Source organism: Lethenteron reissneri, chromosome 46, assembly GCF_015708825.2.
Source record: "Lethenteron reissneri isolate LAM-NWPU_2019-01 chromosome 46, ASM1570882v1, whole genome shotgun sequence".
Lineage (NCBI taxonomy): Eukaryota > Metazoa > Chordata > Hyperoartia > Petromyzontiformes > Petromyzontidae > Lethenteron > Lethenteron reissneri.
This window is the reverse complement of record NC_083824.1, coordinates 2296482-2323068: the sequence shown is the minus strand read 5'-3', so window position 1 is coordinate 2323068 and position 26587 is coordinate 2296482. Positions and strand designations below refer to the sequence as shown.

General features: G+C 54.7%; 1 protein-coding gene across 1 annotated transcript; it reads left to right on the top strand.

Annotated features, from left to right (window-relative positions):
* The first annotated feature begins 459 nt into the window (after positions 1–459).
* Positions 460–26220, top strand: LOC133354044 (fibrillin-2-like). The gene is made up of 17 exons (XM_061570591.1): positions 460–481; positions 3552–3677; positions 11659–11811; positions 12171–12383; positions 13255–13404; positions 14420–14539; positions 15117–15242; positions 15681–15803; positions 16289–16411; positions 16584–16736; positions 18031–18084; positions 19904–20029; positions 20682–20807; positions 20989–21108; positions 23683–23820; positions 24951–25001; positions 26168–26220. Exons 1-17 carry the CDS (start codon positions 460–462, stop codon positions 26218–26220), a joined length of 1977 nt encoding a protein of 658 aa, XP_061426575.1.
* Positions 26221–26587: the final 367 nt, after the last annotated feature.

The following is a 26587-nucleotide window of genomic DNA, read 5'->3' as shown; positions in this document are numbered from 1 at the left end:
CAGCGTATGGGCAATGCTAAACCAGGGTAAGCCTGCAGCGTATGGGCAATGCTAAACCAGGGTAAGCCTGCAGCGTATGGGCAATGCTCAACCAGGGTAAGCCTGCAGCGTTTGGGCAATGCTAAACCAGGGTAAGCCTGCAGCGTATGGGCAATGCTCAACCAGGGTAAGCCTGCAGCGTATGGGCAATGCTAAACCAGGGTAAGCCTGCAGCGTATGGGCAATGCTAAACCAGGGTCAGCCTGCAGCGTATGGGCAATGCTAAACCAGGGTAAGCCTGCAGCGTGTGGGCAATGCTAAACCAGGGTGAGCCTGCAGCGTATGGGCAATGCTAAACCAGGGTAAGCCTGCAGCGTTTGGGCAATGCTAAACCAGGGTGAGCCTGCAGCGTATGGGCAATGCTAAACCAGGGTGAGCCTGCAGCGTATGGGCAATGCTAAACCAGGGTAAGCCCGCAGCATGTGGGAAATGCTCAACCAGGGTGAGCCTGCAGCGTATGGGCAATGCTAAACCAGGGTAAGCCTGCAGCGTATGGGCAATGCTAAACCAGGGTAAGCCTGCAGCGTATGGGCAATGCTAAACCAGGGTAAGCCTGCAGCGTGTGGGAAATGCTCAACCAGGGTGAGCCTGCAGCGTATGGGCAATGCTAAACCAGGGTAAGCCTGCAGCGTATGGGCAATGCTAAACCAGGGTGAGCCTGCAGCGTATGGGCAATGCTAAACCAGGGTAAGCCTGCAGCGTATGGGCAATGCGAAACCAGGGTGAGCCTGCAGCGTATGGGCAATGCTAAACCAGGGTAAGCCTGCAGCGTATGGGCAATGCTAAACCAGGGTGAGCCTGCAGCGTATGGGCAATGCTAAACCAGGGTGAGCCTGCAGCGTATGGGCAATGCTAAACCAGGGTGAGCCTGCAGCGTATGGGCAATGCTAAACCAGGGTGAGCCTGCAGCGTATGGGCAATGCTAAACCAGGGTGAGCCTGCAGCGTATGGGCAATGCTAAACCAGGGTGAGCCTGCAGCGTATGGGCAATGCTAAACCAGGGTGAGCCTGCAGCGTATGGGCAATGCTAAACCAGGGTGAGCCTGCAGCGTATGGGCAATGCTAAACCAGGGTGAGCCTGCAGCGTATGGGCAATGCTAAACCAGGGTGAGCCTGCAGCGTATGGGCAATGCTAAACCAGGGTAAGCCCGCAGCATCTGGGAAATGCTCAACCAGGGTGAGCCTGCAGCGTATGGGCAATGCTAAACCAGGGTAAGCCTGCAGCGTATGGGCAATGCTAAACCAGGGTAAGCCTGCAGCGTATGGGCAATGCTAAACCAGGGTAAGCCTGCAGCGTGTGGGAAATGCTCAACCAGGGTGAGCCTGCAGCGTATGGGCAATGCTAAACCAGGGTAAGCCTGCAGCGTATGGGCAATGCTAAACCAGGGTGAGCCTGCAGCGTATGGGCAATGCTAAACCAGGGTAAGCCTGCAGCGTATGGGCAATGCTAAACCAGGGTGAGCCTGCAGCGTATGGGCAATGCTAAACCAGGGTAAGCCTGCAGCGTATGGGCAATGCTAAACCAGGGTGAGCCTGCAGCGTATGGGCAATGCTAAACCAGGGTGAGCCTGCAGCGTATGGGCGTACGAAGGAGAAGAAGACTCGAACTCTTGCTCGCTCACTGCCGCCTTAGTAAAGCGCCCTCCCGGCCACGGTAACATCACAGACAAATCGTCGCTTCTTTTTTTTTAGGTCGGCTAAGTTTTGTCGTAAGCCCTGAAGTAATTTGCGTTTTGTCAGATTGCTTGCCCAGATTTTTTATTTTAAACGTAACGCTCACCCACCCCCTCCCTTGCCTCCCCCCCTTTCCTTCCTCTGCCTGCGTCTTCCTAAAACCCCTCTGGCTTTCCCAGCCACCCACCCACCCACCCAGCAACAAACCACAAACCCTCGCCACGACAACTGTGACCCTCACGATGCAACAACAAAAAGACGCCCGCTATTAAAACATTCAAATACCGCGTGCCCGCACACAGCACCGTCGGCCACTCTGTGCCCCCACGCTAGCTGATCGCAACGGCGCGGCCGACTTTGTACTACGATGGACTTCTTTGGCACCATACATAGCGAACCGTGCTAATCGGAGGTGCGGGGGAAGGACAACAAAGGGAACACACAAAGCGATTCTGAATAAATGAGTTTGTCAATCTAGATGATGATTTAAATGTGCATAGCTCCAGTGGCTTCCTAATATCGGAAGAGCGATCCCGACGGCCGCAGAAGCGCATTCAAAAGCGTGCGATGACAGTCTTTGTTCGATGGCGAGCAAAAACCCTGCTACGAGGATGACCGGAGTTTGCGTGATAGTCTTTGACGAGATCAGCAAGGTATTGCGGTTCATTTGTGGCAAGCACTTTGTGTGTAATGAGTGCGACCTTGTCATGTTTTTGTTTAGCATCTGGAAGCCAAAAGCAACCGGAAGCCTTTTGACATCCTGTATATGCCCGGCCGTTTACACATTAGCTCTGTGGTCACCCCCCCACGTCTGTTTAATCATCAAGTTTTTGGTCGAGCGTTTTGTGCCGGAATCGATGAGGTCAATCTGCCAAAGCCAATTCGCACCGCAGGGAATTTCACATTTAGCTTCGATTTAATGTTGATTTATGTTTGCGATATTTTGAATCCTGCGCCGTGTGATATTTATATGGGACACTTTTTGACAGTTTACAGTATGAACTCATGTTTGTTTGCATTTTTTTTTACCACGAGTATGTGTGCTTAGTGCAGGCTTGGTATGCAGGAGGTCATGGGTCCCGATCCTGACCCTGACGCCTGTTGTATATTTGGAGTTTTCATGTTCTCCCTGTGGTTGTGTGGATTTGTCCCCAGGTCCTCCAGTTTTTCCCTCCACATGCGTTTAGAGTATTTGGCTGCTATACATTTCCACGTGATAAGCCACTTCGTTGCGCTATCATTTGCGGCCAGGTCGCTTGTAAAAAAGAGTTACGTAGCTCAGTGGGGCCTCACCTGGTAAAATAAAAATAGTTTAGTTTACTTGATGCCTTGTCATAAGTGTCTATTTGGTGTTTGAACAGCTCAACAACTGTATTTATGTCATTAAATAGTGTTTTATCGTCTATATGTTGTTTTTGTTCCAATTGCTTTCCTTCATCGTTGTACTTTGTTTTGCTCGCTTGCTTCATTTTTGTTGACCCAGGTTCCCTTTTGCAAACGAGACTCGTCCGTGTTTCTTGAGTTCCCACCTGGTACACAAATTAAACGTGAGACCTTTGGCCGAACGTCCCACTCCTACGCCAAGATTCCCTTACGCCAAGTCTCCTTCGTTTGCCCGATGTAGCAGCTGTCGCCCATCGCTTGTCAAGCTTCCACTAACAGAAAGGGGCCTTCAGACGTCACGCGGTTCAACCGGCATCGCTTTAAGCAAAGCCTCACTCGGCCGACGAGACGCCGACTCTCGAAAACCTGACCCAGAGCATGCCTCGTATTCGCCATTAGCCCGGAGCGGCGCTAACCCTGCGCCCCCCGCCCCCCTCCCCCCCCCCGTGCCGCAGATGTGGACGAGTGCGCCGGCGCGCCGGGCGTGTGCGACGGCGGCGAGTGCTCCAACACGGTGGGCGGCTACTTCTGCACGTGCCCCCGCGGCTTCGTCTCCTCCGGCGACGGCTCCCGCTGCATCGGTAAGCGGGGAGAGGAACGGCGACGCCGGAACGCAGCTGGCCACGTGATGGTGCGAAGGAAGTTCAACGTGCGTGCGCAACACACGACCTGTATTCCGGCATTGTGAAGGAGGAGGTGCCGCGTGGCTGTCTTCCTACTTGTCTGTGGTTCCTCCTTGTGCCGCCGAGTCGTTCCCTCTCTAGGTGAGCGAGCGTATACCGCGCGGCGATTTACAAGTTGAAATTATTATTATGTTGTTGGTAATCACGATGATGATTCGGTTTATGATGGAGCCACCCGCTTTGCATCACATCTCATCTCAACGCGTTTGAAAGGGGCATCCCCCCAGCGGCAGCTGTCCCTGTGCGGCACAACGGTAGCTCAGCACCTGGCTTGCAAGCGGACCTTGGTCTGCCAGCGGGGTGCGTCGATTGTGATCGTTGTGTTTTAAGCGCATCTGCATCTGAGCAATTTGCAGGGACATTTTTTTCGAATTTGGCAAATTTCGGACCATGGCGCCCGATGCTCCCGCTCGTCTCGAACGACGTCCGGAGATCTTTAACGACCGCTGTGAAGCAGGCGGTTCGTATTCCGTGGTTGACACACTCTGCAGTAATAACCGGGGTGGCCTGTTGGATTTGAACAGCGACTACCGCAAACGCGCTACAGCTGGGGCCGTGTCAACGCCTGGCTCTGGCCAGATTCAGCCAGGTTCCAAACTCCTCCACCCCCCCCACCCTGCGGGTCCATGGCAGTGCCCCCCACCCCCCCGGTGCTGTGCCCCCCGGTGCTTTGCGCCGGGCGCCGCTGGGCCGTGTTTGGTGAGGGTAAGGTTTCTCCTGGAGGCTCTGGGAGCCGTGTGACCTGCGTGAACTTTGGGCCAGTCCATGTGCGAGCGGTCCGTGTGTGAGCCGTCTGCGCGTGGCGACAGCGCGTGCGTGTGCAGCGCGAGCTTGTGGCCGTCTGGGTGGTTAATTTGGACGTTTTTATGTATTTGCTTTCTTTGTAATCTTTCACACGATACAGCCAAACTATTTTTTTTGCGTCGCTATTGTCTTGCTTGGTCGGCGGGTATAGCGCGTCCGCTGCTTGTTGCAGAGGTTTGCGCTTTGAAGGTCCATCTTAAATCGCATCCACTACACAAACCATGGCAGATGCGGATACCTGATGCACAAATGTAAAATGTAAAACTTTCCAGTAGTGTGTGACTGTAAATCAACCAGAACAGACCGTACAACGTTTCACGACGCATTGCCCCATCGACAAAATCGGCAGAGAACATCGCAGCGATGATAGACTCCACTACTCCTGACGCAGTTATTTGGCTTGACCACCTGAAGGTGACATAGTAGTTGTCGCTCTGCATCTACATCAGCATCCGTATGACAAGAAGAAGACGGTTAGATACCGGAAGACCGCCCCGATAATGATTACTCCGCCGCGCGTTGTTGCCGTAACGATCCCTCCTACACGCCGTCCGATGCACAGTGGACCTTAAAGATCCCCGTGACGTCATTCGCAAGAGCAGTGCCGGCGTCAGGGCCCAAATTGGCCAAATGAGAAAATTACGCTGCCAATGGCTCGATTGGGGCTTCGTGCACATGCGTCAACAACCAGGACGGTCTGCCACATTAGTCTGGTGCAAGCTCGTGTATCTTGTTGAACCAGATACTGGGATGAGGCTCATGTGCAAGAGGGACCAGGTCACGCTTGCACACGAGGCCCATCCTGGTCCCCCTTGAGTTCTTGCCTCTGGTTAAACAAAATAAACTGCCATGCGCCACATTTATAAGGCACCGATTTTGAATTCGATTCTACTGCTGCTATATGTTGTCTTTGTGTTTTCTCCCAGGTGCCCCTTGCAAATGAGAATTGTTATCAGAGTGCACCGGGCCTCAATCAAAGATAGACACAAGCCTTCACTGACGATCTCACTCGAATGGGTGCAAGTGTGTGTGAGTGTGTGCGAGAGCGGTGGTGCGGTGGTTAGCACCCTACGCTACGAACCCAGCCACCCGAGTTCGACTCCCGCTCACGGTCAGCACCAGTGACGATTGTCTGAACCCGGTCCTAGGTGGGCTGTGGGTGTGCAAACATCAGCACTTGCCCTCAACAGTATGTTGAGGCTATACGGGGGACCTTTGTCTTTGGTGCAGAAGTGAGATTTGACCAAGTGCCCATTTCCCGTGTGTTTTTTTTCCATCACCACTCACCCGGGGGTTTCCTTTCAAGAAGCACGGTGGGGGGGGGGGGGCTGGGCAGTGGTGGTGGGTGGGGGGGGGCACTTTGTGCACAAGCCGCGTAGTGTGAGGAGCTTGGTGGGGGGCGTGGTGGGGCGGGGGAGCGTGCGGTGCGGTTATTTGTAAAGAGAGAGCACAAGGCCCGTGGCTTGCCTGGGGATTGTGGGAAGCCGCCGTGCCGCCCTGCGAAGTGACACTCTCGAGCAGGCGTAGGATCTCGTGCAAGGGCAGATAATTACACAGCCCCCCCCCCACCTTCTCGTTAGCACTTGGCTCCGGGCTAGCCTATTAAACATCCACCTCCTCTTCCCCCCACCCACACCGACGCGCGCACACATTCCGCCACTAAGAGCAGCGAGATGGGTGGTGGTGGTGGTCGCGGGGAGGAGGAAGCATTGGGGGTGGCGGTGGTGGCTGTGCACACTGCCTTGTGATATTTTTTACCGGCAGCTGTTCCGTAACATCAATCGGACATTTTTTTCTCGAGCCCGGTGAAAATTTGTTGTGTAAACGACCGCAAGAGAAATTTGCCATGTTCGTGCCCTCGAGTGCGGTTCGGAGGGAGAATCAAATGGAATTGAATCATGGCACGTGACAGATTCGGAGGTTTCCAAGGGAAAATGCTCCGGCCGACCGAACGCCGATCAACACACATGCCGCCCTATCGGCTCTCCGTGGCTCTAAACCTGGTCTTCGAGTGCACGTCCACTCGGTAGCTCGTGGCTACGACTGTTGTATACGCCGAGCGACACCAAGAGACGGAGAGAATTAACGGCCGGATAAGAGAAACATTCATATTATGCCATCGCTCGATCTTCGAGGCAGGTGACGATACGGAGAGGCCTTCATCCAGCAGCGGATAAATTATGTTCACTGGTGATTATGATGATAGTGCAAGTAGGGATATGAACGGGTGGATGTATGAGCCGCATTCAGGAAACGTGCAAAGTGTGCAGCGAGCGGAGAAGCATAAGAGAGAGTGTGAAGGTCGCCGCAGCGCGGGACAGCAAACTCGGAACGTGGAGCAGCGTGGGGGGGCACAGGGGTGGTGACGCGTGCCCGGCCGGAGCGCGCAGGCCGCTCGTTGCAGAAGGTCACGGTTCGAATCCGGCAGGCCGCCCTGGTTACTCGCCGCGGGCGTATTAGCCGTGAAACGCGGAGGCGGCGGCGCCGTCCGCTTCGTGGCGGACGTCAAAGTTGCGGCGCCGACCGTCGTGCTCCAGACTTGCTCAAAGTTATTGGAAAACGCGGAAACTCAGCCGGGACCCTTCTAAAAACGAGTCTTGAGACTCAGCGAGGCGTAACTGGGAAAACAAATTACATATTAATAGCAACAATAACCGGCATGTGGTAGCAAATATGCATAACAAAGCAGGTTAGCTACTGCCGCTGCTGCGTTTGCCACTTCTATTGCCGCCGCTACCACTGCTACTGCCACCACCACTGCCGCTACCGCTGCTACTGCCGCCGCCGCCGCGCGCGCTCCAAGTTTATAGCTCCGGTTGCTCCACCGGGCGCACGAACGCGTTCGCGAGCCCTCGCACGTACGCGCCGCGCACCAACGGGGAACCCTTCCACGAGGTTTCTACCGCAAGAGCATGGCACAGCTGGTGACCCTCGCCTGGGCGATAAGTAAATGTCTTTCGGTGTTTTCTTTGAAAATTACCGGGCAGCTCGTGGTCTAGGACCTATTTTTGTAAGCGAGTCTGGCGGCAGTGAAGGGGAATGGAAGGAGGAGAGAGGAGGGTGGGAGGGAGAAAAGTTTTTGAGACGGCCAGACGGATGTGTGTGTGTGCCATTTCCCACGAGAGCAACGCAAATGGGTTCCATCTGCTTGCATACGCGCGTGTGTGCGCGCGTGTGCGTGTGTGTGTGTTCTGAGCGTGTGTGTCGGTGTTCTGAGCAAAACGCATTAGAGAATTGCATCGTGGTTAACGTTATATTTTGTTGAGGCATTTCCCTTTTACACTGATTTCTGTATTGGTCATGACACCACCGCAGTTTGTTGAAGTTGGCCCAAGGAGTGGCCCCCGATGCTCGTGATGGGCTACTCGGAGTCGTTCTTTGGAAAGTGCAAATATTTTATAAGCTGTGGTATATGCACACGCGTGTGCTTCCATTGCCCACGTAATGGACTTGTATTTTACTATTTGTTCAGCGCCGTACTTAATTGTCTATTCTGAAATTTGTCTTGGAATACTTTAAATGGTTTTTAACGTGTTTTTGAAAAGCAATGTTTACATATTTCTCTTTTTTGGCCTCTGTCTGCTCTTGGTTTGTTCCAGATGTCTCTTAGATCGCCCGACTTTTAAAATTGGACTCCGACCTGGTTAAACATAGTACGAAATAATCTTGATTTAAAGCTTTCATGACTGCAGGAATCCATACTCCTTCGTTGTTTAGGTAAAGTCACGTAGGTAGAAAAATAATAGATCACGACGTTTCGATCGCAACACAAGCGTCCGTCATCAGGTGTTCGTCCCACTTGATAACGGATGCTTGTGTTGCGATCGAAACGTCGTGATCTATTAATTTTCTATCTGCGTGCCTTTACCGAAAGAACCAAAGAGTATAGGACGAAATAATCGATCAAATAAACAACCGGACGATACTTCTCCTTCGCATATCTGTGCCGGAGTGTAAGAAAAACAAACGGTATTTTTTTTGACACATCCCATCAACCGCCGCAGCCTTCTGGCAGTCCATAATTTCAGCGGAATTGGTTCAACACAACCAAAACTCTGGATAAACGACTCGCGTCCGTGCGAGTACCACATGAATGCTTTTACATGACGCACCGCGTCGATGTATATATTTTTTTAAAACGTGTTTTTTATTTAAATTGGAACATATTTTTTCTCCCCCAGCTCTGAGAGGATACAGGCACAACAAAGAAACCCATTCTAAACTAAACTAAAACATTGATTTTTTTTCCAGGTAAGGCCCACTGAGCTACATAGCTCTTTTTCAGAAGTGATCTGGCCACAAATGATAGCTCAACGAAGTGGCTTACAATCATGCGGAAATGTATAGCAGCCAAATACTCTAAAACGCGTGTTTCCAAACGTGAAGGGAAAACCCGAAGCACTTGGGAGAAACATCCACGCGACAACGGGGAGATGGTGCAAACTCCAAATATACAGCAGGCTTCAGGGTCGGCATCGAACCCACGACCTCCTGCATACCTGGCGAGGGAGTGAACATCTCGCCACTCGTCGCCACGTCTGAGAAGCGCGGTCGAGAGGGTGGCTGTGCGAGAGACTCTGCGATTGTCCAGGGCCGCTGGAGAAGGCACCACGTGTGACAATTATTCGTTTGCTCGTCGTTGACGCCACTCAGCCGCCCACCCTGGACAACAATGGCGTCCTTTTGCCTTTTTTCAAACGCCGTTCGAGAGCCGAAGGAGACCTCGCTAGTTGCACGATGAGGGGATTGTGAAAAAGGTGAGGGGGGGGGGTGGAATTAAACTGGTCACACTCGTCCCGAGACGCAATTCATTGCTTTAAATTCACATATTTGAATTTGCATCTCGTTACCATGCCGTCTGATGGATTTCTGCTCCTGAGTTTCCCCTGGCCAAAGAAAACAAGCTGTCGCACGTCACCGTGGTGCGCGCGTTTCGTCCGTTCACACAGCATCTTGAGACGCGCCGATGCAATTGGACGCTTTTGCATCGTACTGCATCGTTGCCGTCGGGTGTCTGGGGGGGGGGGCGAGTTAGCGCGAGGGCGGACGACTTTTGTTTGAGTTTTTTGTCGAGCGGCGTCGTGTTTTTGGCGGCAGCGCGAACGGCCGATGACGGCGAGCGGTCGCGCGGCGCTCAATGGAAGTCGCCGCGCCGCGCGCCCCAGGCAGCCGGGCAGATTGGCGAGCTGCCCCTCGGTCACGGTCCTTCAGCGGAGCCCCGCCGCAGTGTGTCCGCCCCTCGCCGTTTGAAAACAAAACCACCTTTTATTTTTAAAACACCTTCCCCCTTCTCGGCTTTGCGCCTCGCGTTGACGCGGCCGTCGCCCGTCGCACGCCGCCGTCACATTCTTTTGCAGGAAATTCTCCTCGACCCACCTCCTCTATTCCTTTTTTTTCTTTCCTGCTTCCCCCCCCCCTCAAAAAAATCCCAAAACAAAACAAACCCCGACCCAATCCCATTCCTACATATCCAGACGCTGACCGTGTTGTGGCTGAATAGGTGTTTTGTCTCGAGGCGCGCGCATACCTCAGCCCGACCGACGCATTATGGGGCGGGGGGCGGTGGTGGGGGCAGTGGTGGGGGCGGTGGGGGGGGGGGGCAACTCGCGTCCCACCCGTACGAGGCGGCTCGGTTTAAACGGGCCCCTGCGTGGCCACCAACGTGGGTTCACACGCGCAACGCTGCTCCTTTCCCAACGCCGCCTCAATTGGGGTTCTGTTATTAAGGCGTGCCCAGGTCTCCCTTGGAAACAGTTCCGCGGCGGAGAGTGAGAGAGGGAGCGTGAGAGTGAGAGAGAGAGTGAGAGAGGGAGCGTGAGAGTGAGAGAGAGAGGGAGAGAGAGAGGGAGCGTGAGAGTGAGAGTAATTGCCCACGGCGGTCAGTGGCACAAAAACGGTGCTCGTGGAGCGGGGGGGGGGAGCGGCGTGGGGTTGGAAAATGTTTCAACGTCTCGGTTTCGACTGCGCGTGAACGAGCCCGCGTGCAAGCTGAAGGGCCCGCAAGTTATCTGGATGTTCGTTCCGAATGGGCCCGCCTTCTCTGGCTCTCGCCCCCGTTTTCTATTTTACGATAATTGCCGTGGAAAATAGTCGCGGTGAACTTATGTTATTGCTCGAGGAAAATGTAATGTTATAATTGTGTGCCGGTTTGTGCGTGTAAGCATGAAGCTGCGTGTTTTGTTTTTTGTGAAAGCCTCTCGGTCGATGCGTTTTTAGTTTTCTTGCCCTTGCTAGGGACTGCGCAGCGGTGTTTAGATTGGTCACGGAAGAAAACAAATCTCAACAGGAGGTTGAAGTGTTCCAAGTAAACCGCCCCCCCCTCACCACCCCACCGAAGAAAAACACCTGGATGTTCGTGACCGTACCTGCGGAGGCTGTCGGCAATTACAGCTCAAATGGCATTTTCTTTGAAAATCCTTGGAAAATTTCCAACAAAGTAGAAAGTGCCTCTGTTGTACGGGGCCCAGATACACGCACGTGGTGTGTGCGTGTGTGTGCATGTGTATGTGTGTGTGTGTGGATGTGTGTGTGTGTGCATGTGTGTGTAGGTCGACTGAGCCTGAAATGAGTACCTGGTGCGGTGTGTAAACCTCGCCACTAGGGAGACAAAGGCGGTCGGGCGTGGTGCTGGCCACCCACCCCCTTGTGTACCATTCCGGCCTTCATAGGTGCTCGCTAACAGCACTTGCCCCTACAGTCTGTTAAGGCTATACGGGGGATCTTTTATGTGTGTGTGTGTGTGCACGTTCGCGGGAGTGGTAGTGCAACAGTTTCAGCGCTGCACTATAAACCCGGCCACCCGAGTTCGACTCCCGCTCACGGCCAACACCACTGACGAATATCTGAATCGGTCTTGGGCCTCCCATAGGTCGACTCCACTACAATGAGTACCCGGTCCGGTGTGTAACCATCGCCACCGGGGAGACAAAGGCGGCCAGGCGTCGTGCTGGCCACCCACCCACCCCCTCGTGTGCCGTGCCAGCCTTAATAGGTGCTCGCTCACAGCACTTGCCCCAACGGTCTGTCAAGGCTACAGGGTGGGGGTATCTTTGTCTCTGTGCCTCCTTGCGTGCAGACCAGCGCGTGGGCACGTGCTTCGCGAGCCTGCTGGGCGGCCGCTGCGGAGGCGAGCTGCCGTCGCCGCTCACCAAGACGCAGTGCTGCTGCGAGACGGGCCGCTGCTGGGCCGCCGGCGGGCTGCCCGAGATGTGTCCCGTGCGGGGCTCCGGTAGGTGGCCTCGGGTGTGCCGGGGCCGCCCGCACGACGGCGTGGCGGGGATGGGGAGAGAGAGACCCCATCACAAGCCTGGTTTTGTTTTACTAAGGGGGGTCAGAACACTGAGCCGGCGGGGTCGCTGAGATCCTCCGATCAGAATTGGGGATTTCGGCAGGATCGCCTTGGCGGAGGGCGTAAAGAAATGCGTGCCGCTCGTGTGGACGTGAAGCTAACGAGGAGGGGCCGTTGGCATTGGGACACGCTTTAAAGATGGCTCCACAACGGGCCTGGTTTCGTTGTACCACGCATGCACACCGCGACCTCCCACCCCACCCCGACCCCCTGGGAATCCTCTCTCTGTCTCTCTCCAGATGAGTTCCGCCGGCTCTGCATCGAGGGTGCACCCGTGGGACCGGGTGTTGGCCCCGGCGGGGGCCCTTTCGGTCCTCACCCGGGAGGCCCCTACAGCCCCTACGGGCCAGGCCTGGGCCCCAACGGGGGGCCCTTGGATCCGAGCGGCCCCAACGGGGTTCCCTACCGCCCGGGCGTCAACGGCAACGGCGTGCCGGGAGGGCCCCTTCGCGGTGAGCAAAGCCGCACGCAGCGGCCGAACCTGGTGCTTGTTTACAAAATAAAGATCCCCCGCGTAGCCTCAACAGACTGTTGGGGCAAGTGCTGTTAGCGAGTAGCACCTATGAAGGCCGGCACGGCACACGAGGGAGTGTGTGGCCAACACCACGCCCGGTCGCTTTTGTCTCTCCAGTGACGATGTTTACTACACACCGCACCGGGTACTCATTTGAGGCTGAGTCGACCTAAGGGAGGCCCAGGACCGGTTCAGATAATTATGACTGGTGTTGGCCGCAAGCGGGAATTGAACTTGGGTTGCCGGCTTGGTAGCGCAGCGTGCTAACCGCTGCACTACCGCTCCCCACAATATTTACGCTTAAACATGCACGATGAGTTGACACGGAGTGCATCGTGTTTTTTTGTTGATTTGTGCTTCTTACGCGTCAGCAACGCAGCAGCAGCATCATCACCAGAGTAGGGAGAAAAGAGAACTGTGAAGGTTTTGTCAACTCTCATTTCACTAGCTGAAATGTACTGTTAACCGAAATAATTGTTAATCGAACATAGGAATTACATGTTTTAACCATTAGTCCCTTCCAACGTAAACACGTACCGTTAATGAAAATGTTAACTTTAGTCGAAAACACGGGGTCCTATGGGAGGCGGAACGTTAACCGATGTGACCTTTTAACCGAGGGACTTCTGTATATAAACACCACCAAAGCTAACGTGATGAATACTAACTCAACAACCAGACGCGCTCCGTCACCACTGCTGCCGCTACCCTACGCAGCCGCGGCCGCGACCGCCGTGAGCTCCGTCGATTGTTGAGCGGCACGATCGCCGCCCGGCGCTCGCCGCGCGGCTTCTTTTTTGCGCCGCCAGTTCCGGACATCGTGACGCTGAACCAGACGCTGGACATCTGCAAGCACTACACCAACCTGTGCCTCAACGGCCGCTGCGTGCCCACGCCGGGCAGCTACCGCTGCGAGTGCAACGTGGGTTTCAAGCAGGACCTCCGCGGCGAGTGCATCGGTACGTGCGGCGGTGCCGGCGTCCGCGCGTCCGTCCCGTGCGTCCGTCGAGCGCCCCTCCTCGCGGTGCCGACCGTGACCCCCGTCGCCGCGTGCCCGGGTTCGCCCGGCTTTGGCCGTGAGCCCTACCGTGCATCCCGGCAGCCTCACCGAGCGATGACCCTTGACCTCCAGGAGCCGTGACGTTGCCGCGAGCCAACCCCCTTCCACGTCAATTCACCACGATGCTGTGCACGGTAGAATTTGACTGCCCTGGGACGACTGGGGTTCGTGCACTGGTGATCGCGAGCAGTTGTTGGTCGTGGAGCGACCTCCGAACTGCCCGGTGTTGTTTGTGCTGCTGCTACTGCTGCCATCTCCTTCTGATTCTCTTGGCTTCTCTCTTGGCTGTCCACGCCGAAGCTGGGCTGGCCTCTCATGTCAGCTGTTCTCATGGTGCGCGCCGTCCCTTCCCACCTGGTTCCTTTGGCTTTAAAAACAGCAGCGGCGGTGACCCCCCAGTTCTTTTCCTTATTTCTTTATTTCTTAGCCGATCATCTTTCACATACTCCGAGTAAATCTTCTTGCCATAGTTATTTGCCAAATTTGTTATTTTTGCCTTGTTTCCTAATGAACGACTGTTTTTTACGTACGAAAACTGGCAAAATACGCATTTTCCAATTTTTGTTCTATATTTTTAATATATATTTTGTTTAGGCTGTCCAACAACAATACAGGACCAAAGTATAGAGACAATTGGAGATCGGCAATCAACATTTTCTGTTAAGGCACAAAAGCAAGCTTGTTAACAACAACAAGCCTTACTGAGTCTCATGATTCTTTTCAGGAGGGTCCTGGCTAAGTTTTCACAGTTTTGGGGGAGGGAGAGGAATTCTGCCATTAAAAATCGATTTTTTTTTTATTTGGGAAACTGACCCATTGCGTAAAGTATTTCTACAGACGAGCGGGCGAATTAGCGGCGGTGAATTGGCGGCAGTTTAGAAGCGGCGTCGTCTCTCCGTTTGTGGCCTCGGTAGACGTCGACGAGTGTGGCAGCGGGCCCTGCAGCCACGGCGACTGCATCAACACGCCGGGCTCCTTCCAGTGCCGCTGCCACACCGGCTTCCAGGTCAACCCGGCCAAGCCGGCCTGCATCGGTACGTGGCCCGTCCGTGCGTGCGTGCGTACCTGCCCCGGTTTTCGCTGTGCGTGCGTGCGCGTCGGTTGACCCATAACACCTGGGGACTTCTCCCGTGATCTCCGGTCAGCACCACCTTCGACAATTCACACGATGGCCTGAAAGCCGCACCTATAACCTGGCACCCCAAGCACTGTGGTGACGTCACCACCACTTAGTGGGCAAATGGAGGCTATTGTTGTTGCACGCGTGCGTTGACTGTACCGCTGGGTGTGGGAGTAGCCCCCGGTGGAAATGCCTTCCCTTCGTTATGCCATGTCCAGAAGACACGGGGAGGGGTGCGGTGGTGTAGCGGTCATTACGATACGCTGCGAACCCGGCGACCCCGAGTTCAATTCCCGCTCACGGCCAACAGCAGTAAACTTCGCCACGAGGGAGACAAAGGCGGACGAGCGTGGTACTGGCCACCCACTCCCTCGTGTGCCGTGCCGGCCTTCACAGGTGCCACTCGCTAGCAGCACTTTCCCCAGCAGTCTGTTAAGGCTATACGGCGGGGGTGGTACCTTTAGCTTTGTGTGCGATGGACTGCACCGCAGACATCGACGAGTGCATCCACAATGGGCAGCTGTGCCGCAACGGGCGCTGCGTCAACACCGAGGGCAGCTTCCAGTGCATCTGCAACGCCGGCTTCGACCTCACGGCGGACGGCAAGAACTGCGTCGGTGAGACCCCTCAACCCCCCAACCCCCACCAGCCCCCCCAAACCCCCAGGCACCCGAACCCCCCCAACCCCGATAACCCACCCAATGCCCCCCCTCCCCCCTAACCCCCCAAACACCCCCCTAACCCCCCCAACACTCCCAAGCCCACGTGGCTGCTGCTGCCTTCCGCTTATTTGTGCGCGCCACGGTGGCGAGATGTTAACTTCCTCGCCTGGTATACAGGAGATCGTGGGTTCGATTCGCGACTCTGATGCTTGTATTTTGGGAGTTTGCATGATCTCTCTCCCTGTGATCGTGTGGATTCTTCTCCGGGTCCTCCGGTTTGTCCCTCCGCATTTAGAATGAACATCGCGCGTTTGGAGTATTTCGCTGCAAAAAGTCGAATGAACGCAAATGATCGTTGTTAACATTATTATTGTTCTCCCGTGTGCGATGGAGACCACGACGAATGCGCGACGACCAACATGTGCCTCAACGGGATGTGCATCAACGAGGACGGCAGCTTCAAGTGCATCTGCAAGCCGGGCTTCTCGTTGGCGCCCAACGGCCGCTACTGCGTCGGTGCGTGCACGTGGGGCGACGCTAACGCCCCCACCCCCCCGCCCCACGGGACGCGCGCGTACACGCTTACAGCGAGCTCGACGCACACGCACGCAGACGATCGCGTACACGCCTGGCCGGGCCCACGTGCGGCGGTGGAAATGGGCCAGCGTGTACGACGGTACGCCAGACCGGAAAACTTCCCCGGAACGCCGTGTGTGTGTGCGTGCGTTCTGGCACCGTTCAGGATGGTTCCTTGTTCCCACGCCACGGCGTGTAGACGCCGGCGAGCGCGGGCTGCGCGACGAACAGGTTTCACACCGGCGCGACTGCACATTGCGACCGCTGCTCACGGGGGCTTTCTCCTGAATGGTTGTCTTATCGCAACCAACTGTGAAAGTGCGGGTCGCGCCGTGCCGCGTGCAAGACGACGCGGCGACGGATGGGATGAACAGGGCTCGCTGCGCCGCCGTGCGAGTGACGCTTGCGGGGTTTGTGCGAGGCAGACATCGACGAGTGCCAGACGCCGGGCATCTGCATGAACGGGCGCTGCGTGAACAGCGAGGGATCCTTCCGCTGCGAGTGTCCCCCGGGCCTCGTCATCGGCATGGACGGCCGCATCTGCGTCGGTGAGTCCCCCCCCTCTCCCTCCCCCTTCACCCCCTCCCACGTGGCTCGGACATTCCCCTCCATTCACGCAGCCCGCGTTTGGATGCTCCGACCGAACGTAGCCGATTCAGGTTTTTTAGTTTTTTTTGTTCAACCCTTTACTCCGCGCGCCGCTCTGCGTCCGTTTGTCAGACACGCACATGCGCAGCACGTGCTACGGCGCCATCAAGAAGGGCGTGTGCGTGCGCCCGTTCCCGGGCGCCGTCACCAAGTCGGAGTGCTGCTGCGCCAGCACGGAGCACGGCTTCGGGGAGCCGTGCCTGCCCTGCCCCGCCAAGAACTCCGGTAGCGCCGCACACCACGCGTCCCCCCGCCCACACAGCGCACGTCAGCACGTGTCGGCACGTGTGAGTGCCTGTGAGCACGTGTCAGCACTCATTAGAACATGTCAGCACACATCAGCACACATCCATATTTGTCACCACGTGTCAGCCGATAGCAGTACGTGTCAGCATGTGTCAGCACACAGCAGCACACGTGCGCACGCGTCAGCACACAGCAGCACGTGTCAGCACTCAATACGAGGGTTGGTGGACCGCATCCAAATATTCTGAAACTCCCTTCCCGTGGGCGTCGAGGAGGTGTGCCACACCCTTGGATCTTCCAGGAGAACGCGGTACAGCAAATGTGGACTCTACCCATGCTGTTTCCGTGGGATAAAGCGTTTCCCCCTCGCACACGTGGGTTTTCCCGGGTGCTACGGTTTCCTCCCACATGTAAAAACGCTCATTATTTGGCCAATAACGTCTTCATATATAGAGGACCGCAGAGCTTAGGGGGGACGAATTTTACAGCGGCTCTCTGCTTCTCTGAGAACGTTCCCGCTCATCTGTGGTTCCTCCTCGCCCCTCATTCTCCCTCTTCAACAGCCAGCATACAATGTGCGGTGGCAGCGCATCATCATCATGGACACAATCATTCAATGACACTGTGGCCCAAAAAGGAAATAACGATGACGTTAACCGGTGACGTTTCAGGCAATGGCCCTCGTTCATGGCACACCTGCTGGGCACCGCGGTGGCGAGATGTTATCTACCTCGCCTGGTATACAGGAGGTCGTGAATTCGATCCTGACTCTGACGCCTGTTGTATATTTGGAGTCTTCATGTTCTCCTTTTTGTCATGTGGATATTTCTCCGGGTCCTCCGGTTTTGCCCTCCACCTTTAGAATCAACGAGTATTTGGCTGCTATAAATCTCCACATGATAAGCCACTTCGTTGGGCTATCGTCTGTAATTGCCTGGCCGCTTCTGAAAAAGAGCTTCATAGCTCAGTGGGCCTTACCTGGTCAAATAATTAGAGTTTTGGGTTTACCTGTCGACGCAAGGGCCATCACCCAATAAAGGGCCGTCACCTTGAATATATTTCTTTCTTTTTAGGTCCACGGTGTTGTTGACGAATACGTCGTTGTTGTTGTTGTCGTTCGTGCTCACGCACCGCCAGCCACGCAGCATCACGACCGAGACAACACACATGAGTAGACCTCCAGCGCATGATACTGTTGTACACGCGGCGTTCGTGACGCGCGTGTGCGTGACGTCTCTTGCTGTCCGATTAACAACGTGTCGCGTTTCCGCAGCGGAGTTCCAGTCCTTGTGCGGCAGCGGCCTCGGCATCACGGCCGACGGCAGAGGTGGGTTGACCGAGCGATCGACGGCAGCAAAGGGGCAGGAGGGGGGGGGGGAGTTCCTCGGCAGCAGAGAAAGCCCCCGCTGCCTCTTGCGACCCACGGCGATAAAAACATCACCCCTCGCCTCAGACGCGTTCCTAATTAGGTTTTTCCCGTCGCGAAGTTCCGATGTGAACTGGGCCGCTGGGAGAGAGGAAACCCGACCCTGAACCGTGTCAGCTGATCGTTTAAACCCCAGTTTTAGGGGGATGGTGGTGGGTAAAACTCTCATTATGACCGCAGTCAACCTTCAGTGGAAGACTGGAAGCCCAAAGGGAAGGCCGAGAGGCTTGACGCATCCTCCGTCCGTGCAGCGAAATGTGGTGATGTCACCAGAATGCTGTGACGGAATACCGGACTATATTGGGTAACGCCTGACTACGCTTAAAGTCTTTTTGTTGTTGTTTTCATGTCGTGAATGAAACTTCATGTTTGCGCTGGACAGCCAGGGAGTGCTAGGGAATGTAACTGCTTGAAGAGGGCAGCAGCGCACCTGAAGGGGTTTGTGGGCCAGTGGGACATGGATTTGGGCAAGAGGCATTGCCCGCCTTTCACTCAGACAACTGTCGAGCACACATATCCTGGGACCTTTTTCTGCCGGCATCAAAGCTTGACCCTTTCTGGCAATAAAACAGGAGTCGTTAAGATGCTCAAACACCAAGTATGCATAGCTCGAGGTAATGCGCTGATACCTGCATTGTTTGCCGGTTGGCGTTCTCTGGTCTGACGCTGTGAGACGAGGCCATACAGAAGGCTGCGCTCTCTGGTGTAGGCCAATCAGTTTCCAAGTCAATGCCATAAATAATGATCAGAGCATGTTTGTTTGTATGTTTTGGCGCAAGTGCGTGCGGTTAACGCAGACCTGATGTCTTTGCAGAAGGTATTTATTTGGTCTTTGAACATCTTAACACCTGTTTTATTGACAGAAAGGGAAAAACCTATTCTTATTTTTTTATGCTGTAGAGCACACACTTAGATAATTGTTGACTTGTCAATAACGCGCTGTAAAAAATTACAGGTTTCCCTCACTTTACGTGGGTTTGTGAGATTTCGCGAATATGCGGTTCAACCTATTTCTACCCAAAATTCGCTATATCGTGTGATTTTAATTCACTCAGATGCGGCTATGCGTTCGGACGTGGGACAACACTGTTTGTGAACTGTGTGTCAGAATCAGAATATTTATTTATACCGGAGAGTCTGACGAGCTACAAAGCTACTTGGCAGGCAGCCGGTCTAGCTTACCGTTGTACATGGGGCCCATTGGGCTTTTTTTTTTAAGCCTCTACCGCATAACGCGAGGAAAAAACCTGTATACCGTGAAGAAGAATTCAAATAACTTGGTTGAAAAATGGAAATCGAATCAATGAGTCACGAACTGTCTTAGTCACTATCCCACCGTGCGTCGTCTCAAGCGGGTGGGATTCCGTGGGCGCGTGGGGCGGAGGAGGCAATGGCGGTCGTGCGTGTGGGGAGCGGTGGTTCAGTGGTTAGCACACTGCACTACGAATCCAGCAACCCAATTTCGATTTCCACTCTCGGCCACCAACAGTGGCGATTATCTCAACTATTTCCCTGGCCTCCCCTAGGTCGATTCAGCCTCAAATGAGCACCTGGTGTGGTGTGTAAACATCGCCACTGGGGAGACAAATGCGGTCGGGCGTGGTGCTGGCCACCCACTCCCTCGTGTGCCGTGCCACCCTTCATAGGTGCTCGCAAACAGCACTTGCCCCAACAGTCTGTTAAGGCTACACGGGGGATATGTGTCTTTGTGCGGTGGCAGATATTAACGAGTGCGCCCTGGACCCGGACATCTGCCCCAACGGCATGTGCGAGAATCTGCGAGCGACCTACCGCTGCATGTGCAACTCGGGGTACGAGTCGGACATCTCCGGCAAGAGCTGCGTGGGTGAGTCACCTCGGCCAATCGCCTCCGACCACCGCTGCTACTGCTGCTGCCGCCCACCGCATTAAGTCTGCCCATCACTAGCCAACTGCGGTGGACCCAATTGAACCGCTGGGTAGACAGAGGCTGTGGTGGGGGCATACTTACCAAAACTAGCACCATTGTATCAACTGGGCACCACGGTGGCGAGATGTTAACTACCTCTCCTGGTATACAGGAGGTGGCTGTATATTTGGAGTTTGCGTGTCTCTCTACCCATGGTTGCGTGGATTTTTCTCCACGTGATAAGCCACTTTGTTGGACTATTATATGTTGCTTCTGAAAAAGAGCTACATCGCTCAGTGGGCCTTACCTGGTAAAATAATAAATAGTTTATATACAGAGCATTATTGCGTTCCCGACTTACGAACCGTTCATAAGTTGCCAAAACGACGAAACGGGCCTCGGGAACGGAACCCGTTCGTGAGTCGGGCACTGCCCGTAACTTACATTCAGCTCGCGATCGATGAGCGGTCGCGTCGGCTTGCGTTGGGTCGTGAGCGCTGCGCGATGTGCCCGAGGTTCCCGGTGGCGACCCGGGGCGGACGTGAGCACTGAGCAGAGCGAGAGGGGGCGGCGGTGGCGTGGGGGTTAACGTCGCCTTGCTCGCCCGCAGACGTGGACGAGTGCTCGCGCAACTCGCTGCTGTGCGACAACGGGCTGTGCCGCAACACGCCGGGCAGCTACTCCTGCTCCTGCCCCACCGGCTACGTCTTCAACTCCGAGTCGGAGACCTGCGAGGGTAACGCTTCGCCACGCACGGGGGACGAAGACCCCCCCCCCCCCCCCGCGTGGCCTTTACGCACCGTGGGGGTGAGCGGGTAACGGCCGATGCATGCGGCCATCGCCGCCGACGTCCCTCGCGCCGACGATGAGATTGTCCCCGTGACCCCCCCTCCCCATCCCACCGCACCCCCGAGCAGACGTGAACGAGTGCGAGGGGGGCCCGTGCGTGAACGGCGTGTGCAAGAACACGGCGGGCTCGTACGTGTGCGAGTGCTCCATGGGCACCAAGGTGGACGCCACGGGCACCGTGTGCATCGGTGAGCGAGTCGGGGCCGCACCGCGGAGCCAGACGACTCAACGCCCCCCCCCACTACCACTTCCCTAAGGAGGGGGAGGAGGCATCATCAGAGCGACGATAGCCTTAGCAGACACACGTACACACACACACGAGCACAAAGACAAAGATCACCCGTGTAGCCTTAACACACTCTTGGGGCAAGTGCTGTGAGCGAGTAGCACCTATGAAGGCCGGCACGGCACCCGAGGGGGCGGGTGGCCAGCACCACGCCCGACCACCTTTGTCTCCCCAGTGACGATGTTTACTACACACCGCACCAGGTATTTGTTTGAGGCTGCGTAGACCTAGGTGAGGCCCAGGACCGGTTCAGATAATCGTCACTGATGTTGACCGTGAGCGGGAATCGAACCCGGGTGGCTAGTTTCGTAGCGCAGCATGGTGCTAACCACTACATTACCACGCACACACCCACAAGTACACACACACACGCACATGTGCACATGCACACGTACACACACACGTGCACACACACGCGCACACACACGCACATGTGCACATGCACACACACGTGTGCATACACACGCACATGTGCGTGTGCATACACACGCACATGTGCACATGCACACACACGTGCACACGCACACGTGCGCACACACAGACGCACATGTGCACACACACAGACGCACGTGTGCACACACACACACATGTGCACACACACGCGCACACGTGCACACGCACACACACCGCCCTTTGTGTCGCAACTACTGCCTGCAGTTCGGCTTAAAGGGAGAGAGAGGAGACCTTTTGAGCCGTCGTAAGGGGACAGCGACTGCTATGAGGCTTCCCCGCCTTGCTCGGCAACTCGGTTGCTCTGGCACGTGCAGCAGTGCGACCTCACCGACTCGCGTCTGTGTTGTGATGACGCTTGCCGTTGTTTGTGAGCTTTGGTTTGGTGCCATTTCTGTTTGTTACATTTTCATTTTGTTTGGAAGTCGGGGTTTTCGTTTGCTTCGTAGTGGCTGTACAGTGGAACTCCCTCCTCCTAACGAAGGCGATTGGTTCCACGAAGCCGGTCGCGAAGTGATTTGGTCGTTAAGCGAGCGTAGGAAATGCGCGTTAAAGGCTTCATTCGCTCTGATGACATCGAAAGTTACCCCCTTTGGCACCCAAAAAACGTACTTTATAATATTTAAACAATGGATGCTATTACATAAAGATACTAACACCATTATAAACACATGATATTAAAATAAGCACGGTTAATCAATGCATTAATTAATATGTACTGTACCTACAACAGCCAGTCATTAACAGGGGAATGGTCGGGAAGTGAACACATTAGGCTCTATGGAGGCACTACACTATACACTGCACTGCTATACAATACACTATGCACTACACTACTATACTATACTCTACTATACTCTACACTTTACTATACACTACTCTACTATACTCTAAACTACACTATACACTACACTATACACTACACTACTATACTATACACTACACTATACACTACACTACACACTACTATACACTACACTATACACTACACTACTATACACTACTCTACTATACTCTACACTACACTATACACTACACTATTATGCACTACTTTACTATACACTACACCAGAGGTGTGGACTCGAGTCATGTGACTTGGACTCGAGTCAGACTCGAGTCATGAATTTGATGACTTCAGACTCGACTTGGACTTGCATAACAATGACTTTGTCCCACCTCTGCACTACACTACTATACATTACACTATACACTACAATACACGACACTACTATACACTACACTATACACTACTATATTAAGCTCATTATCTTTGTGTCTGTAAAATATAACTTTGTAATTGCTGGGTGGGCGGAGACAATGGGGGGGGGGGGGGGGGGGGGGGGGTTTTGATCGTTACCGCTGACCTGACCGACGACGTCTTTGGGTGTGTGTTGTGTGTCTTGGTGCTTTGTCGGTCCTCGTTTGGCTATGCGCATATCTGCACGTCTGTACGTACTCGATGTGGTTGTCCGTGTGTGTCTGTGTGTGCTTGTGTGTATCGGTTTGCACTACATCGGGCGTGTATGCCTGCTTGTGTATCGTGTGCGTCTGCCGCTGTGTGGCGTGTGTTTGTGTCTTGGCGCGTGTGTGTGTGTGTCTATGCATGGCTACTTGTGTGCACCTACCTGTATTACGTGGGTATGTTTTTGTGGGTGTTTCTTGTGTGTCTGAACGTGTATGCCTGTTTGTACCTGTATGTGTCTGTCTGCATTTCTGTCCGCATGACTGTCTGCACGTCTGTCTGCGTGTTTGCATGCACATCTGTTTGCACATTTGTCTGTCTGCACGTCTCCTCTGCATGTCTGTCTGCTTGTCTGTCTGCTTGTCTGTCTGCATGTCTGTCTGCTTGTCTGTCTGCATGCCTGTCTGCTTGTCTGTCTGCATGCCTGACGGCACGTCTCCTCTGCGTGTCCGTCTGCGTGTCTGTCTGCATGCCTGTCTGCATGTCTGTCTGCTTGTCTGTCTGCGTGTCCGTCTGCGTGTCCGTGCGGCGTCGTCCCCCTTGGCGCGTGCCTCGGGCCCGCAGACAGCATCAAGGGCACCTGCTGGATGCAGATCCTGGACAACCGCTGCGAGGTGAACATCAACGGCGGCACCATGAAGTCGGAGTGCTGCGCCACGCTGGGGGCCGCGTGGGGCAGCCCATGCGAGCCCTGCGAGCTCGGTAAGCCGCCCACGGCGCTGCCCCGCGGCTCCTCCTCTGACGACGACGTCGCCGGGGGGTTTTGCTGCCGTGGTCCCGGCGATTCGGGGGGTCGGGGACACCGAGCCGGCGGTTGTCGCCCGGGTCCTCGGGTGCGAATCCGGGATCGCGGCCGGATCGTCTCCGCCGGGTGCCACGGTGGCGAGGTGTTAACCCGCTCGCCAGGAGAAGGCGTACAGCAGATGTAGACTCCGCTTGTGCGGTTTCCATGGGATAGGGTGTTTCCCCCTCGCACGCAGGTGTTACGGCTTTCTCCCACGCGTAAAAATACTCGGGGTGCCGCGGTGGTGAGATGTTAGGAGGTCGTGGGTTCGATCCCAGCCTTGACGCCTGTATATTTGGAGTTTGCATGTTCTCCCCATGGTCGCGTGGATTTTTCTCCGGGTTCTCCGGTTTTTCCCTCCACATTTAGAAACACACGTTTAGAGTATTTGACTTCTATACATATCCACGTGATAAGCTACTTTGTTCGAGCTCTCATTTGTGAAAAAGAGGGCTCGCATTAAAGAGGGCCTCGCGTAAGAGAGGGCCTCACAACGGGCCTGGTTGTGTCGCCGGTGAATAAGCGTGGACCCCGCGTGGCCTTCGGTCTCGGGGCCCTCTCGCCCTGCGCCTCCAGGGGCCTCTGGGCGGTGCCGTATAGAAGCGGTTTTGTCACGTTATTTTCTGTGGGTTGTTTGCGAGCTAGCGGGAGATTTTCGGTTTCTTCGCCGTGCGAATTGGAGCCCGTTTTTGGGGGAAAGGCAAAAACTATAAAGTAAAAAAAAGAGTACGGTAAATGAGATAATGTCAGAAAAAAATGCATGAAAGAGAATATTTTTTTCCTTGTGGATTTTTTTAATTAACTTTCTTCTAAATGTCATTAAATATTTATATTTCTAGAAAATAGACTGGCTTATGTAAGTCATTTATATTGTTAATACATTATTATTACTATACATCATTGCAGATATAATTATTGATATATTTTTGGGCTCTGGCTTATAAAGGTCATAAAACATGTATATAGATAAAAGACTGACTCATGTAAGTTATAACAATTGCATAAATTACCGTGCGTTCTGATCGTCCGTCTGTTTGGCGCCACACAGACCCCGCCTGCCCGCGTGGCTTCTCCCGCTCCAAGAGCGTCAACTGCGAGGGTGAGTGTCCTCGGGACTTGTCGAGGCTTCTTCAGCGTTCTCCACGGCGACGGGGCCCCTTGGCGCGGCTCCCGGTGGCCGTTGCTGAACGAGAGTCGAAGTGATTTCTTGCTCAGATGAGTGATCGAGGCAGCGCTCATCCCCTATTGACAGTCCTCGGTGGCAATGCCTCGTTACTATGATGGGGGCGAGTCTGTGTATAAGACAGCCGCGGTTGACTTCCCCACAAAGTTGTACTTATTTTATCGACCCCAAATTGACGATGATGATGTGCTGAATGAACCACCAAACGCCAATCTCACGTGGCAGTGGCTGAACACGTGTGAAGCATTGTTACGTGATCTGGAATCAATAATGCAACCGCATCCGCACAAACCATGGCAGATACCTGACATGCACAAATGGAAATTAAAACCTCCCCAGTGTGCGACTGCGTTCGTCCAGAACACACCGCGCAACGTATGATGACGCAATGCCCGATCCACACATACGAAGGAGACATCACAGCGATACATTCCGCTGCTCCTGACGCGATTAACTCCCTGGCTTGACCACCTGGATGTGACATTGGAGTTGTGGCTCTGCATCCACATCAGCCGGACAAAAGAAAGGAACGAGTAACGCAACCTTGAATTCCTTGGCATTTAATTGGCAAAAGCACGCTGCAAGAGGTTTGGCAGCGTGGTTAGAGCCACCACTGTGCACGTTACACATTGCCTTCACCTACAAGCCTCTCATACTGAGCATGGCTACATCTGAAACGACAATAATAATCGGCACGTGTACACGCTTGCACACTATGACCACGTCGGGTGGTGGAGGGCCTTATAATGACACAAATTTGGCCGGACCGTTGTTTGGCGCATGTCGGACGTGTCGCCGTGTGTGCGTGTGTGTGTGCGTGTGTGTGCGTGTGTGCGTGCGTGTGTGTGTGCGTGCGTGTATGCGTGCGTGTGTATGCGTGTGTGTGTGCGTGTGCGCATGCGTGCATATGCGCGTGTGTGCGTGTGTGTGCGTGTGTGCACGCGTGTGTGCGTGCGTACGTGTGTGCGCGTGCGTGAGTGTGTGCGTGCGTGTGTGCGTGTGTGTGTGTGCGTGTGTGCGTGCGTGTGTGTGTGTGTGCGTGCGTGTGTGCGTGTGTGTGTGTGCGTGGTGCGCGCGCGCAGACGTGAACGAGTGCGACGTCTTCCCGGGCGTCTGTCCCAACGGCGCTGCGTGAACACCCCCGGCTCGTTCCGCTGCGACTGCCCCCAGGGACTGATCCTGGACGGCACGGGACGCACGTGCGTGGGTGAGAGACTCCGCGTTTGCACGCAGCCCCCCCCCCCCGCGCGCGCACAAACGACACGCCAGCGACGGACATTCCTTTTTCCACCGGCAGAGGTTTAAATCGCGTGGCTCTGCCTATGCCGCACGCGACTCCTGGCGACGCTTTCTGCAAATGTTGGGCAACATCTCGTGTTCTCGATTTTAAGTTTTTGCTATTTTATTTACCAGGTCAAGCCCACTGAGCTAATAGTTATTTTTCAGAGCCGACCTGGTCACACGTAATAGTTCATCGAAGTGGCTCATATCATCATCGCACG

What these genes read in the sequence shown, in the direction of transcription:
- LOC133354044 (XM_061570591.1), top strand. Translation starts at nt 460, where the DNA reads ATGTGGGAAATGCTCAACCAGG. An exon ending in GGACGGCAAGAACTGCGTCG is followed by an intron (nt 15,243 to 15,680) that starts GTGAGACCCCTC and finishes TGTGCGATGGAG; the next exon opens with ACCACGACGAATGCGCGACG. An exon ending in CTGCCCCGCCAAGAACTCCG is followed by an intron (nt 16,737 to 18,030) that starts GTAGCGCCGCAC and finishes GCGTTTCCGCAG; the next exon opens with CGGAGTTCCAGTCCTTGTGC.